At 35.3% G+C, this 14,418-nt stretch overlaps 1 protein-coding gene across 7 annotated transcripts in view; it reads left to right on the top strand.

The window, feature by feature from the left end:
* The window catches only part of Trpm7 (transient receptor potential cation channel subfamily M member 7), an 85,380-nt gene that overhangs the window by 39,118 nt on the left and 31,844 nt on the right, over positions 1–14,418 (top strand). For all 7 annotated transcript variants that reach the window (XM_021155473.1, XM_021155472.1, XM_029474518.1 and 4 more), the window contains exons 11-19: positions 1,453–1,553; positions 3,294–3,428; positions 5,140–5,193; positions 7,562–7,702; positions 8,610–8,744; positions 9,571–9,851; positions 11,952–12,180; positions 13,097–13,252; positions 13,331–13,474. In XM_021155473.1, coding sequence (XP_021011132.1) covers positions 1,453–1,553; positions 3,294–3,428; positions 5,140–5,193; positions 7,562–7,702; positions 8,610–8,744; positions 9,571–9,851; positions 11,952–12,180; positions 13,097–13,252; positions 13,331–13,474 — 1,376 coding nt within the window. The remainder of the gene's footprint in view (positions 1–1,452; positions 1,554–3,293; positions 3,429–5,139; positions 5,194–7,561; positions 7,703–8,609; positions 8,745–9,570; positions 9,852–11,951; positions 12,181–13,096; positions 13,253–13,330; positions 13,475–14,418) is intronic.

Raw genomic sequence — 14,418 nt, 5'->3', positions numbered from 1 at the left:
ACCTGAAAACTTCAGAGTAACCGAAACATCTGTGTATTGAAATGCTAAACTATTTCATGTTTAAAAAAGATTAATACATACAAAATAAAATTTTATATATATTTTTTTTCTATTTTTCTTTTTTGGTTTTTTTTGAGACAGGGTTTCTCTGTGTAGCTATGGCTGTCCTGGAACTCACTCTGTAGACCAGGCTGGCCTCAAACTCAGAAATCTGTCTGCCTCTGCCTCCCAAGTGCTGGGATTAAAGGCTCGCACTGCCACACCCGGCTTAAAATGATATATATATTTTTAAAAGCCATGTATAATAAATAGTCTCATGGCAGCTACTACACTTGTGTTTTTAATCATATTTGCTCTGTAGATTTTACCTGGCTTTAAACTCATGATATTCCTGCTCGTGCAGCCTCCCCAGAGCAAGGACAACAGCTGTTACATATCATGGTCCTCTGTTATCCCACCTCTCTCTCTCTCTCTGTGTCTCTCTCTCTCTCTCTCTCTCTCTCTCTCTCTCTGTGTGTGTGTGTGTGTGTGTGTACGTACAGTGTGCGGCCACACACACTCACACAGGATTCAGCTGCCACCTTTAGTCTCTGAACTTGGAGCTCACAGATCCACTGAGACTGGTTGAGAAGCAAGCTCCAGGAACCCACTTGTCTTTCTCCTTCCTAGCCCCATTCTAAGCCATAGGGTCACAGATATGTCACCGTATCTTCTTGTTTGTTTGTTTTTTAATGCAAATGTGGTGGGGATCTGAACACAGGTTCTCATGTTCTCATAGCAAATCTTTTATCCAATCTGCCATAAGTAACATGAATTTATCTGTGGTGTGTGCACATTTGAGCATGCTGTGATGCATGTGTAGAAGTTGAAAAACAACTTGAGTTGGATTTCTCCTTTCACCATGTGAAACCAGAATATGGAGCTTAAGTTGTTGGGCTTTGGCAGTGGGTGCCTGTACCATCATTAGATCCCACTTAATGCAGAGAATACCCCTTTCTTAATAATTTAAAATATATGGCTATACTTATATATGTGCAGAAAAATACTCAAAAATTTTTTTTTCAAAGTTCTTAAAAGTATTGAGTATTGTGTTTGTGATGGAAACAAATCATCTTTGCTTTCTCAGTTTCTGCATTCTGATTTTCTTTTCTACTGAGGCAAGTTGTTTCCCTCTTTCTGGGGTGTTTGTTTGTTTTTTGAAACAGGGTTAACTTACTCTGTAGACCAAGCTCTTCTCAACCTTCCTCTGCACCTCCTGACTGCTGAGATTAAAGGTGTGCATCACCTTTGGCTAGGCAATATAGTTTTTATACTTACACATAATTTTTAACAGTAACGTCTCATGATGGTGTATACAATCTGTATAAATTTAAGAGTTCTAGGGGGAGTTTGTAAGTGCTTAGAGGTTGATGGAGATACACTTACCAACTGTTTTTTTCTTTATTCAATTAGGTACTAATGCATCTGCATTTGACCAGCTTATCCTTACACTGGCCTGGGACAGAGTTGATATTGCCAAAAATCATGTATTTGTTTATGGACAACAGTGGCTGGTATGTAGATAATCTAAATACACACAGTTTATTTAATGCAGCTAACCACAGTAGACCCTTAATATTAGCCACAGGTTTTATATCCATGGATTTAAATAACCACAGAACGAGTACTCTGTAGTCAAGTCTACTGAACATGTACACGTTTCCTTTCTTATTCAGTAATCAATACAGTTTTAATTGCTCCTATTAAACTTAAGTATCTTGAGTAATCTAGAGGTGGGATATTTGATACCACAGACAGCACATACCATTTTGTTAAAAGTTGAGCATCTGAATTTGGGTCTCTGAAGAGGATCCTTGAAATGGTCCCCACCACAAAAAGGAGTGATTGTAATAAAAAGTATTTATAAGGACTGTGTTTCCACTCATATTTTACTGTCTTACCCAAGTATAAATATTAGTAAGTCATATTTCCTTAACAACTTTGTTTTTTAATAAGGTATGAATATCTGTAAAAATTCAACAGTTGTCTTGGAACTCTTGTTCTGTGTACAGAATTCATTATAACATGCCATGATGTTAGTTTAATTCCTATATAGTCCCTCCTATTTACTATTTATTGATAATTTATCTTTCTGCTCCTAGAAAATTTTGTGAGTTCAAGAGTATTTTTTAATTGTGTGCTGTCCCCCGCCCCTTTACACACACACACACACACACACACACACACACACACACACACACACAGTATGTTTATTGCCTGTAAGATGTCTGGCTAGTTTCTGTTATATGTCTGAATCCCTAGAGAGACAGGGCAAATTTGTAATTTATCAAAGAATCAAAGTAAAAATAACATAGGTTAGAATGTAAATATTATAAGAATAAATAATAGTTTGCATGTGATGAGAGAAAATAATCATATATAAAAATGGGAATAATATCTATAATAAATTATAGGCTATTAATTTGTAGAAAATTCATTCTTTTAAGGTTTTTTTTGAGTGTAACATCAAAATATTTTTCTTGTCAGAGAACACAATAGTGAAAAATATTTTTTTTAAAAAGCATGCTTCTGTCTTAATTTCATCATGTGCAGCTAATATGTGTGGTTACTTGGTAAATACATGTACATTAAAGTCCATACCCTCCTGTAGGTAAGGAAAATAGGATGAATTGGAGATGGTGATATAAGATACTGTAGGGAAATTGTGGAGTTGTATGGCAAACCTCTGGGGACAGAATCAGAATATTTAAATTAGTTATTTACAAAATAATTTTTTGTTACAAAGAGGTTTTCTTTTTTTTAACATCTAATGCTGAAGTATTGGAAGTATAGCTGGGATGTAGTTTAGTATGTCAAGTGTAATAGTTTAGTTTGTCTAGTATGTGGGAAACCCTGAGTTCCATACCCAGCGTGGCATAGACTGGGTGTTGCAAACGCTTCTGTAACTCCAGTACTAGAGGTGGAGGCTGGAAGCAGAGACGTTTACCTTCTGAGCCATCCTGGACCTGATTCTCAGGTTGTTAATTGATGGTGGAACTTTGTAGCTCCTTTCTGCTATGCCTACTTAAACATTTGTTGTCTTACAGATAGAACATTTGTGTAATGGTATTTAGGGAGTGCTGTGAAAGATAGGCCTTTTTCTCTATTCTCTAGTTACTGTAGGTCACTGTTTGCATTGTTCTAATCCTGTTCCCAAATTATTTGAGAATATATAGGTATAAATTATGAGGACTTATATTTAAGTAACTGATAGTTGAAAGATGTGAAATCTCTTTATTAATTTGATAATCTAGGTTGGATCCTTGGAACAGGCTATGCTTGATGCTCTTGTAATGGACAGAGTTTCATTTGTAAAACTTCTTATTGAAAACGGAGTAAGCATGCATAAATTCCTTACCATTCCCAGACTGGAAGAACTTTATAACACTGTAAGTCTCATATTTCTTTTGTTCACTGTTTTATTGTCTTTTAAATGCCATGTTCCCTAAAATGCATATGCTTATTAATAAAGTTTTCAGTGTCTTAGCTGTTATGGGGAGGAGAAATGCTCTATTCTGATAATGGTTATTGTGTGACAGTCTGAAACCACCATCCTGTTTTAGAGGCCCTTCTCTATTAACATATCATACAGTTTGTTTTTGTTTTTGACTCTTGTTTATTGGAAAATGTACACTATATTTTTCTTCTTGTTTCTTTTTTTTAAAAAAGATTTTATTTTATGTATAAGAGTACAGTATCGCTTTCTTCAGACACACTAGAAGAAGGCATCGGATCCCATTACAGATGGTTGTGAACCACCATGTGGTTGTTGGGAATTGAGCTCAAAACCTCTGGTAGAGCAGTCAGTACTCTTAACCACCGAGATATCTCTCTAATCCTTTCTTCTTGTTTCTTAAATTCAGTATTGTTGACCTTCTGGTATTTCTTTTGGTGTGCCATTTTTCACTTTTCTTGTAAAAATTTAATATTTTTATTTCATATTTCATGTCAGTACTACTGAGGAGGGTAAACATTTCATGGTTTTCTTTGGAGCCAGTGTAAATTTAATTGAGCTCTGCTGTGAAGAATACTAAACAAAGCCAAGGTTTATAATTTCTTTAAAAACTATATATTAATTCATCAATCTTTACTGCATTTTTATTCCTGGTATCTTTTTATTTCTACGTGGTCATTTCTGATTGACTTTACTACCACTGTTTTTGTTTGCTTTTTGAGACAAGGTTTCTCTGTGTAGCCCTGGCTGTCCTGAAACTCACTCTGTAGACCAGGCTGGCCTCGAACTCAGAAATCCACCTGCCTCTGCCTCCCAAGTGCTGGGATTAAAGGCGTGCACCACCATTGCCAGCTCTACCACTGTTAAGCATTTTAATTTTTTTATCTATATCTTTTAAATTTCTTTCCTTGATCAAAAATTTTTAATAACATATTTTAATGTCTTTCTGTAGTTTAGAAATCTTTGTGTCTGTACCATATTGCTTGATTGAGGTAGATAATTTGATTATTTTAAAATTCTGAGACAGAGTCTCACTATATAGACATGGCTTGCCTATAACTCTCAATGCAGATCAAGCCTACCTGGAACTCAAAAGTTGGGCTGCTTCTGCCTCTATAGAGTGCTGGGATTAAAGGCCTGTGTCACTATGCTGGATGAATGGTAGCCACATTTATACCCCACCTGTTTTCCTCACTCCATCTTTTTATTCAGTACCTCAATCTCAGAAACTGTTGTGTTCTCAGTATATTTTCTCCTATTTTCTAAACACACAAGCTTTTTAGAAAAACATTGATTACTTGATTATGCTGGCCTGCCTTTTTTTAATCTAGCCTTCATTTATTGAAATTTTATTCTCTGATGATACTGCTATTTTGGTTTTATTTGTTAATACTATCTAGTATAATCTTCCTGATCCTTATATGTGTCCTGTCTCATGTTAACTAATGTAAAAATTAAAAGGATTGCTTACTGTTGATATGGAGTTTTATCTCTGAAATAGAAATCAAATATAAAACAATAAAAACAAAAATTGATCCTTTTAGCAGAGAAGTTCAAGAGGCTCTTTTTAAGTCCCATAATTAACAAAAAGGGAGATTGTTTATTTTAGACTAAATTTAATAGTTTCCTCATGTTTTTCCCTAAAGAAACAAGGTCCAACCAATCCAATGTTGTTCCATCTCATTCGGGATGTCAAGCAGGTAAGAGACTGTCTTTTTATAGTAAAACCTTATCTTTTAGTCTTTTTGTACTTTATTTTTGCTTCCAAAGCACCTAAGTGCATTTTAAAAGTGTCCTTAGAAACAATAGCTTTTTGTACAAGGTAAAATAACTATTTTTGTCATAAGAGCTTTGGGGCTGAAGAGATGGCTCAGGTGAAAGACAGAACCCAGATTCTATTCCCAGCACCCACTGAGAGCTAATAACAGTCTGGTACTCTAGTTTCCCAGGATCTGGTGCCCTCTTCTGGCTTCTGGGTACCAAGCACATGTGTGGTCCACAGACACACATGCACATGAAATAATCATACACATAAATTAAGCAAAAGCTTATGGTTAAAGAAAAAAAGCTTATGAAATTAATACCAATTTCCTAAGTCTCTAGTCATAGCAGATAGAACATGATACATTTTATGATATTAAATGGTCCAGAAAAGGAAGATCAGTGATTGAATATGTCTTCTTTTATCAGAAATATCTTCCTAGACAATTGTCTAACTGTAAAGGAGAGTGAGTGAGTGATAAGGCTGAAATGTGCTGCCCTTCCTTAGCAATAGTCACAGTGGAGTGTGCAGTACCTGAATAGATAAAGGAAGCATGACACCTCTTTTCTCCTCTTGGTGTACTGTGAATTGCTTATTTTAACCATTTCTTAACCAATTTTAGAGTCTTTTAAATTACTGCTGTCAAATACAACTTTTTTCTTTTTGTTTGTGAGATCCACCTGCCTGATTCCCAAGCACAACCACACCAGGCAGTAATTCAAATATTTGAAGATTTCTAAAACCAAAATACTTTGTCTTGTTTTATTTTGGTTTGAGACAAGGTCTTACTCTCTAGCTCTGGCTGTCTTGGAAATCATATAGATCTGCCTGCTTCTGCCTCCTGAGTGCTGGGACTAAAGGCTATGCCACTTTGCCTGGCTTAAAGTACTTTCAAAAATTTATTTTGTAAAAACTTTTATGTATTACTGTGAGTATACTATTAATAAGCCCACCCCTACCTTCCCCTTTTTTTGAGACAGTGTTTCTTTACGTAGACCTAGCTGTCCTGGATCTCACTATGTAGACAAGGATGACCTTGAAATCTCAGAAATATGTCTGCTTTTACCTTATGATTGCTAGGATTCTAGGGGTATGCCACTGCCACCTGGCAATAAACCAAGCCTAGTAAACTTTACATTTTTGTGGCTTTAGGTTTTTTGTGTGTGGTTTTTTTTTTTTTTTTTTTTTTTATTTTTTTTGGTTTTTGTTTTTTTTTTTGTGTGGTTTTTTTTTTTTTTTTTTTGTAATACAGAACAAACTTAAGAAGTGGGTAGCTTATTATGATTTAGAGAGTTGAGAGTTATGAACTTAAACATTTAAAAAAACATGGTAGGAAAATGATATTGATGTGAAGGCAGAATTAGTTATTAATAAATAGCATTTAGCCAGGAAGTGGTAGCTCATGCCTTTAATCCCAGCACTTGGGAGGCAGAGGCAGGTGAATTTCTGAGTTCGAGGTCAGCCTGGTCTACAGAGTGAGTTCCAGGACAGCCAGGGATATACAGAGAAACCCTGTCTTAGGGAAAGGTGGGGGTGGGGGGGGATAAAAATAAATAAATAGCATTCATCTGGTAGATTTTAATATTTAATAAAAATTTTAAATTCTGTAGTGTGTACCCTACATTTCATAAATGACTTATATTCTAAAAGTTCATTTGTATGTTAATTTATTCTACAAAAATAAAATTGCAAGTGATAGTTAAATCCTGGACAAGGATATAAAAATTTCTGCAGCTATGAGAATGTCTGTTTAAAAAGAGAACGTCTGTTTAAAAAGTGAATATTTCTGGGCTAGTCTAGAAACATAATACATTTTTGTAGAAATTGCAGTTTGTGAGATAATATATTTAGCTTTAATAGTTTATAGCCTCTGTGTGTGGAATCTTGGAAGATAATAATCATATCTAAGATCTCAAAAAAATGTCATCTCCTCATGAATCTTTTCTCTCTCTCTTTTAAAAAAACAAATTCATGTATATGAGCACACTAGCTATCTTCAGACACACCAGAAGAGGGCATCTGATCCCATTACAGGTGGTTGTGAGCTACTATGTGGTTGCTGGGATTTGAATTCAGGACCTCCAGAAGAGCAGTCAGTCCTCTTAACCACTGAGCCACCTCTCCAGCCCCCTTCTTATCTCATATAAGGAGAAACAGTCATTCATTCCTTTTGTAACGATAACTGTTGGCAACACAACTTTTTATAGCAAATAAATACTTGCTAATTTGACAGATTATGTCTATTTCTAGGCATGGCAAAGTAATAATGAGTAATATTATTCTGTCTGTTTATTATTTGTTTCCAGGGTAATCTCCCCCCGGGGTACAAGATCACTTTAATTGATATAGGACTTGTGATTGAGTATCTCATGGGAGGAACCTACAGATGCACATACACACGAAAACGTTTTCGATTGATATATAATAGTCTTGGTGGAAATAACCGGGTATGTATAATTTTGGTGGTTAAATGTTAAGAATTAGTTACAGGAGCTGAGTTTGATGGCATCCCTATAATCTCTGTATTTGAGAGGCAGGCGGTGATGCAGGAGAATGGCTGCCAGCCAGGTTTACATAATGAGTTACAGGTTAGCCAGAACTGCTGGTAAAACCCTGTCTCAAACCAAAATAAAATTAAGGGTATAGAAGTATTTCCAAGGTTGAATGATTCCCTAGTTTGTGTTGGTCAGTCTTTAAATTAGATGCCCAGCATCAACTGGTCTTCAGAGTGACTTCCAGGACAGCCAAGGTTATACAGAGAGACCCTGTCTCAAAAAAAAAAAAAAAACAACAACAACAACAAAAATAAAACAAAAAACAAAATAAAACATAAAGAATAGTGACAGTGATATTGTCTTCAAATGTGAGAGGACCTCTGAGTTCAATGCTAGCCTGGTCCACAAGCCTTTTAGACCAGTCAGGGCTACATAAACTCACTCACGCACACACACCCCTACCTAATCTTTAAAGTAATTAAAAACATTTTGGATTGCAGCATGTACGTGCATGTAATTCCAGTTCCTTTGGTGGTTCAGCTAGGTCAGTTCCTTGAGAATGTCAGTTTAATTACAACCAGGCTTGGCAACATAGAGATCCGTCACAGATAGAAGGAAAAACCACAGCTAGAGACTAGATAGGTGCAGTCATCATGATACATATGAAATCATTGGCCCTTGGTGGCAGAAGCAAGTTCAAGGCCAGCTTGGGCTACAAGTGAGATGATACTTCAAAAGAAAAAGAAAAAAATGCTAGTCATTGACAAAGATTTACAAAGATTTATGAATTAACCTGGAATTTTTTATAATATTTCAGCATATTTTAACTTTAAAAAAAATAATAAGCTCTCATTTTCAGAGGTCAGGTCGAAATACCTCCAGCAGCACCCCTCAGTTGCGAAAGAGTCATGAAACTTTTGGCAATAGAGCTGATAAAAAGGAAAAAATGAGACACAATCATTTCATTAAAACAGCCCAACCCTACAGACCAAAGGTACGTTTTTATTTTGTTAAAAAAAAAAAAAAAGGTTTATTCTGCTTATTAAAGATGGAAATATTATCTTTTCTAAAGTATTTCTATGTGAAAACTTTGATTTAGTGAGAATTGATCTTCTTTTTGTTTGTTTGGTTTGTTTGTTTGTTTGTTTGTTTGTTTGTTTTATAAGACAGGATTTCTTGGTGAAGCCCTGGGTGTCCTAGAACTCTATAGATTAGGCTGGCCAAGTGCTCAAAAGATCTGCCTGCTCCCCCCCCTTAAACCCCCCCCCCAAAAAAAGAATTCTGCCACCACATATGGCTTGAGAATTATCGTTTTGGTTTGGGATATTTTTATATCTTTAATGCTTCATTTTTCCATAAAGAAAGATAATCATAAATTAATGATTCTATCAATGTTGTTCAGTTATAGCCATGATAATAACCAGATTCAAAAATTTTTGACTAGTTTTATTCTGTATAAAAAACAAAAGTATTATCTAAACTTTAAATTTGCATTTTATCAGATATTAGTTCAGCTATTATGGCTATAACTCAGCATTTTTGTTGAAAAGGCATTTTATAAAATGAATAAATTATAATAAAAAGTAATGTTTTTGAAATTTACTTTATCTTGCATTTTAAAGTTAATAGAGGATATTTTTATTAAGAAGTTTATTAATTAATTGTCATAAGGCCTTGTTATTACTGTTACTAGTGGTGTAAGATGCTGGAGGTGAGATCCCAGCCCCTTCACATTACTAAGCAGCCTATGCTGGGCAATCAATGTCTCCAGCCCTCGTATGGCCCTACTGTGAGTCTTACAGTATTTGTTTCCTTTGAAGATGGATGCATCTATGGAAGAAGGAAAGAAGAAAAGAACCAAAGATGAAATTGTAGATATAGATGATCCAGAAACCAAGCGCTTTCCTTATCCTCTTAATGAATTATTAATTTGGGCTTGCCTTATGAAGAGGCAGGTCATGGCCCGCTTTTTATGGCAGCATGGTGAAGAATCAATGGCTAAAGCATTAGTTGCCTGTAAAATCTATCGTTCAATGGCTTATGAGGCAAAGCAGAGTGACCTGGTAGATGATACTTCAGAGGAACTGAAGCAGTATTCCAAGTAAGTGACATTTTAACACATGATAGTGTTTGCCTGGGTATTGTGGTAATGACCTTAAGAGGGCTATGTATCAGGGGTTGGTGGAAGTATAGAGTTTATTGGTGTAACTAAGACATGATGTTTTAGTTTTATTAGGTAATTTTTTAAAATTGGAAAGAAACTGGTTTTGCTTTTTAATATGTTAAGCATTTCAGAAAGCAATAAAGAAATGGGAGAAGTTAAATATAGGAATGAAGTAGCAATTATATTAAGAATTCTGAGCCGGGCGTGGTGGCGCACGCCTTTAATCCCAGCACTTGGGAGGCAGAGGCAGGCGGATTTCTGAGTTCGAGGCCAGCCTGGTCTACAAAGTGAGTGCCAGGACAGCCAGGGCTACACAGAGAAACCCTGTTTCGAAAAACCGAAAAAAAAAAAAAAAAAGAATTCTGTTTGGGGGCTGGAGAGATGGCTCAGTGGTTAAGAGCACTGACTGCTCTTTCCAGAGGTCCTGAGCTCAATTCCCAGCAACCACATGGTGGCTCACAACCATCTGTAATGAGATCTGATGCCCTCTTCTGGTGTATCTGAAGACAGCAACAGTGTACATATATGTGTGTGTGTGTGTGTGTGTGTGTGTGTGTGTGTGTGTGTGTGTGCACACACACCTCTGGAAGAGCAGTCAGCGCTCTTAACCGCTGAACCATCTCTCCAGCCCCTAAAAGAATGTTTTTGAGGTGTGTTTTTAAGTAATAAACTGATTTTAAGCTGGGAGGACATTCTAAGCAATGGAATTACAAATACTAAAGAGTAAAATGGTTCACAGGTTTTATAATTTGCTTAGGGAGATACGGTGTTCATCTTAGTCTGAAGATGTATTTTTTGGAAGTTTTATAATAGGTATTTAGCTCTTCCTTTCTCTTAGCTCTAAGGAAGCCAAATTTGGGAGCGATTTGGTTGTTGCTGAAAGCCACACTGATAAGGATTCAATTTCTGCTCAGTGAGAATGTATAATTTATTTTTCATGAGTAAGTTAGTCCCTGGATACATTGTTCTTGTTTCAATGTTTGAAATACAATGTAAAATGACTAGAGAGGTGCTAGAGCACTGGCTGTTCTTCCAGAGGACCTGGGTTGAATTCCCAGCACCCACATGGCTGCTTACAACTGTCTGTAAATTTCAGTTCCAGGGATACTGACAGCCTCATACAGACATACACAGAGGCAAAATACCAATGAACATAAAATAAAAATAAATTAAAAAAAATTTTTTTAAAGAGTAACGTAGAGTACTTTGAACAGAATATTGTATCACTGTTAACTTTGCTTTCATGTAAAACCATGTGATTTTGTTTATAAGACCAGGAGAAAATGCTCTGGTCACCTAGTAACATTTATATTTGATATGATGTATTTTAGTATTTTCTGATTTCCATATAGATACAAATACCGGCTAGAGTTACCATAATTCTAGTGCCTCACAGTTCCATAAGTGAAAAATATTAAAAAACAATAAAGTTGGGCTAGAAAGATGTCTCATTGTATAAAAGCACTTACTGCTCTTGCAAAAGATCTGGTCAATTCTTAGCACCCACACAATGACTGAAAAATCCCTGTACCTCCAATTCAGAGAATCTGGTGCTTTCTTCTGACCTTTGTGTGTTCTGTACACTTGTAATGCACATACATTGAGGCACACACAGTAACCATAACAGTGTAAAAGTAAATATTAAAGGAAACAACAAAACTATAAAATAATTTAATTTGTAATATTTATGCATATGGGTATTCTGCTTCCATGTATATTATTGTACCTATGTGTGTGTGACACCCAAGGAGGACAGAAGAGGGCGTCATGTCTCCTGGGACAGAGGTACTGGCAATTGTGAGCTCCATGGTTGCTGGGAATCATACCCAGGAGATCTGGACGAGCAGCTTGTGCTCTCAACTACAAAGCCATCTCTGGTTTTTAATTACATTTTATTTATTCTATTATTTGCGAAGGGTAGTAGAATATCTGTCTAACATGCTTTTAAAGATACCTGATTCTCAGCAGAAAACAAAACAACTCTACAATTTCTTTATCTGTGTATACTTTAGGGGTGTTTGTTTGCTTGTTTTTTAGTGATTTTGGCCAACTGGCAGTTGAATTACTGGAACAGTCCTTCAGACAGGATGAAACGATGGCTATGAAATTACTCACTTATGAACTCAAAAACTGGAGTAATTCAACCTGCCTCAAGTTAGCAGTTTCTTCAAGACTTAGACCTTTTGTAGCTCACACTTGTACACAGATGTTGTTATCTGATATGTGGATGGGACGGCTGAATATGAGAAAAAATTCCTGGTATAAGGTATATCTTAAAAATTAAAGTATTTAATGAAATACAGAGTATAAGCAAATTAGCATACACATATGTAGTAAAATGATTTGCAAGGTTAATAAAAATTAGACGACGAGGAAATGGGTGATTGACATTTCATCCCAAGTGGGATAATGTATACTTTTCTCAACCTCTTAACTATTGAATATTTTGTAATTTGTGTATGATTATTGCTATTCTGAGCTAAAAGTATGAAGACAGTAAATAGGAAATGTCGACATTTATTCTCCAATTAGCCCTGTAGAGTTACTGGCTTTTAAAAGGATTTTTAATTTCTAAAATTCCACACATATCATCTACTAACTTACTGTATTACTTCTAGTTAGTGCTGAGTGAATGTATCCATGTGCCTAGTAGTCTATCAACGTATGCAGAGTTTTATGTAGAAAAATTTGGGTAAAATGGCAAGTTCTTTCAGTATTGTCATTGTGAAAGAATACTATTTTAAATAATTCCTTTTTACTTTTATTATAGTACAAAATTAGAGGGCAGAGATTTTGTGGTATGTAAAGTTTAGAAGTAAACTTTTTGTTTATAACTATATGATGAGTTCTCGTGCTATAGTATGTCTCAGGTAAAATAACAGCACCTTCATAATACTTGAGTTTTGTCTAAACATATTTTTTTAACAAATTGTTAAAATAACAAATTTTATTCAAAAGATAAGTCTGTACTGATTATTAAATTCATGCTGTCACTATTATAATAGTATAATATGTAAAGAAAAAAATGATCTTTAGTTTTCCCAACAGATGTAGGGTAAAATGAGTAGCATTCACAAGATACATAATACATAACTTACTGTTTCATTCTCTATTTATTGATTTACTGTATTTACAAAGATCATTGATTTTAAAATGCAAACTCTTATGTTTTTAAATTTTAGGTCATATTAAGCATTTTAGTTCCACCTGCCATATTAATGCTAGAGTATAAAACCAAGGCTGAAATGTCCCATATCCCACAATCTCAAGATGCTCATCAAATGACCATGGAGGATAGTGAAAACAATTTTCACAACATAACAGAAGAGATACCCATGGTAAGGATGAAAGACTTCAGAGCATATATAAATTTGTTATGCACTAAATAAAAACTAAACACATATTTTTAATTTTAGGAAGTATTTAAAGAAGTAAAGATTTTGGACAGCAGTGATGGAAAGAATGAAATGGAGATACATATTAAATCAAAAAAGCTTCCAATCACACGAAAATTTTATGCCTTTTATCATGCACCAATTGTAAAGTTCTGGTTTAACACAGTAAGTTTTTAAATTGCTTTTCATGGTTTGGTCTGGTGGTGGTGTTTTATTTGTTATTTAATTCTGGGAGAGAGCATAGTGTTTTTTTAAAAAGTTGCACAGATAACTTTTAGTCTGAAATCCATATTAATCTTCATTTAATTTACATTACTGAAATATATTGCTTAATAAAAGAGCAATAATTTTGGCTTACTTTCATCTGAGCTGCCAGTATCTAGAATAATCAAATTTTAGATCTGATTCGATGTAGTATGTGCCTTTCTAAAAGGTAAAAAATATTAGCTAGGTGTGAGGGCACATGACTCACAAGTCTCGGGAGGCCGAGTCATGTGAGACCTCTGGAAGTTCAAGGACAGCTTGGTCTGAGTTTGAGGACAGCCAAAACTACATGCTAGACATTTGAAGTACAAACAAACCAAACCACAAATAAAAGGTTACAAATTTAAATTAAAAAATAAAATTGTGAGCTGTGCAGAGTAGAATAAAAGTGTGGGTGGTGTGCACTCTTTGATCCCAGCTTGGGAGGCAGTCAGGTCACTGTGAAATCCAGCCATTTCTTTAGTTATGTGCTCCATTGCTTTCTTGCATTAGCCTTTCTCCTTTTCTGTGGGATTGACAAAAGCATAAATCCATAGAAGAATGTATTCATATATTGAAATGTTGTTTTTATTCCTTTTTGATACTCTAAAAATATCTGGTTGGCTGTCTTGATGAATGTATCCTTTAGGCAGGAACATACCTGAAGAAACACTTGAAATTAGCCCTCCTTTAAAACATTGGCTTCAGTCCGGCATGGTGGTGCATGCACACCTTTAGTCCCATCACTCTGGAGGCAGAGGCATGCAGATTTTTTAGTTCGAGGCCAGCCTGGTCTACAAAGTGAGTTCCAGGACAGCCAGGGCTACACAGAGAAACCCTGTCTCGAAAAACCAAAATAGATAGAT

This window comes from Mus caroli, chromosome 2 (genome assembly GCF_900094665.2).
Source record: "Mus caroli chromosome 2, CAROLI_EIJ_v1.1, whole genome shotgun sequence".
Classification (NCBI taxonomy): Eukaryota; Metazoa; Chordata; class Mammalia; order Rodentia; family Muridae; genus Mus; species Mus caroli.
Note: the sequence above shows the minus strand (reverse complement) of the source record. Positions and strands in the feature narration are given on the sequence as shown.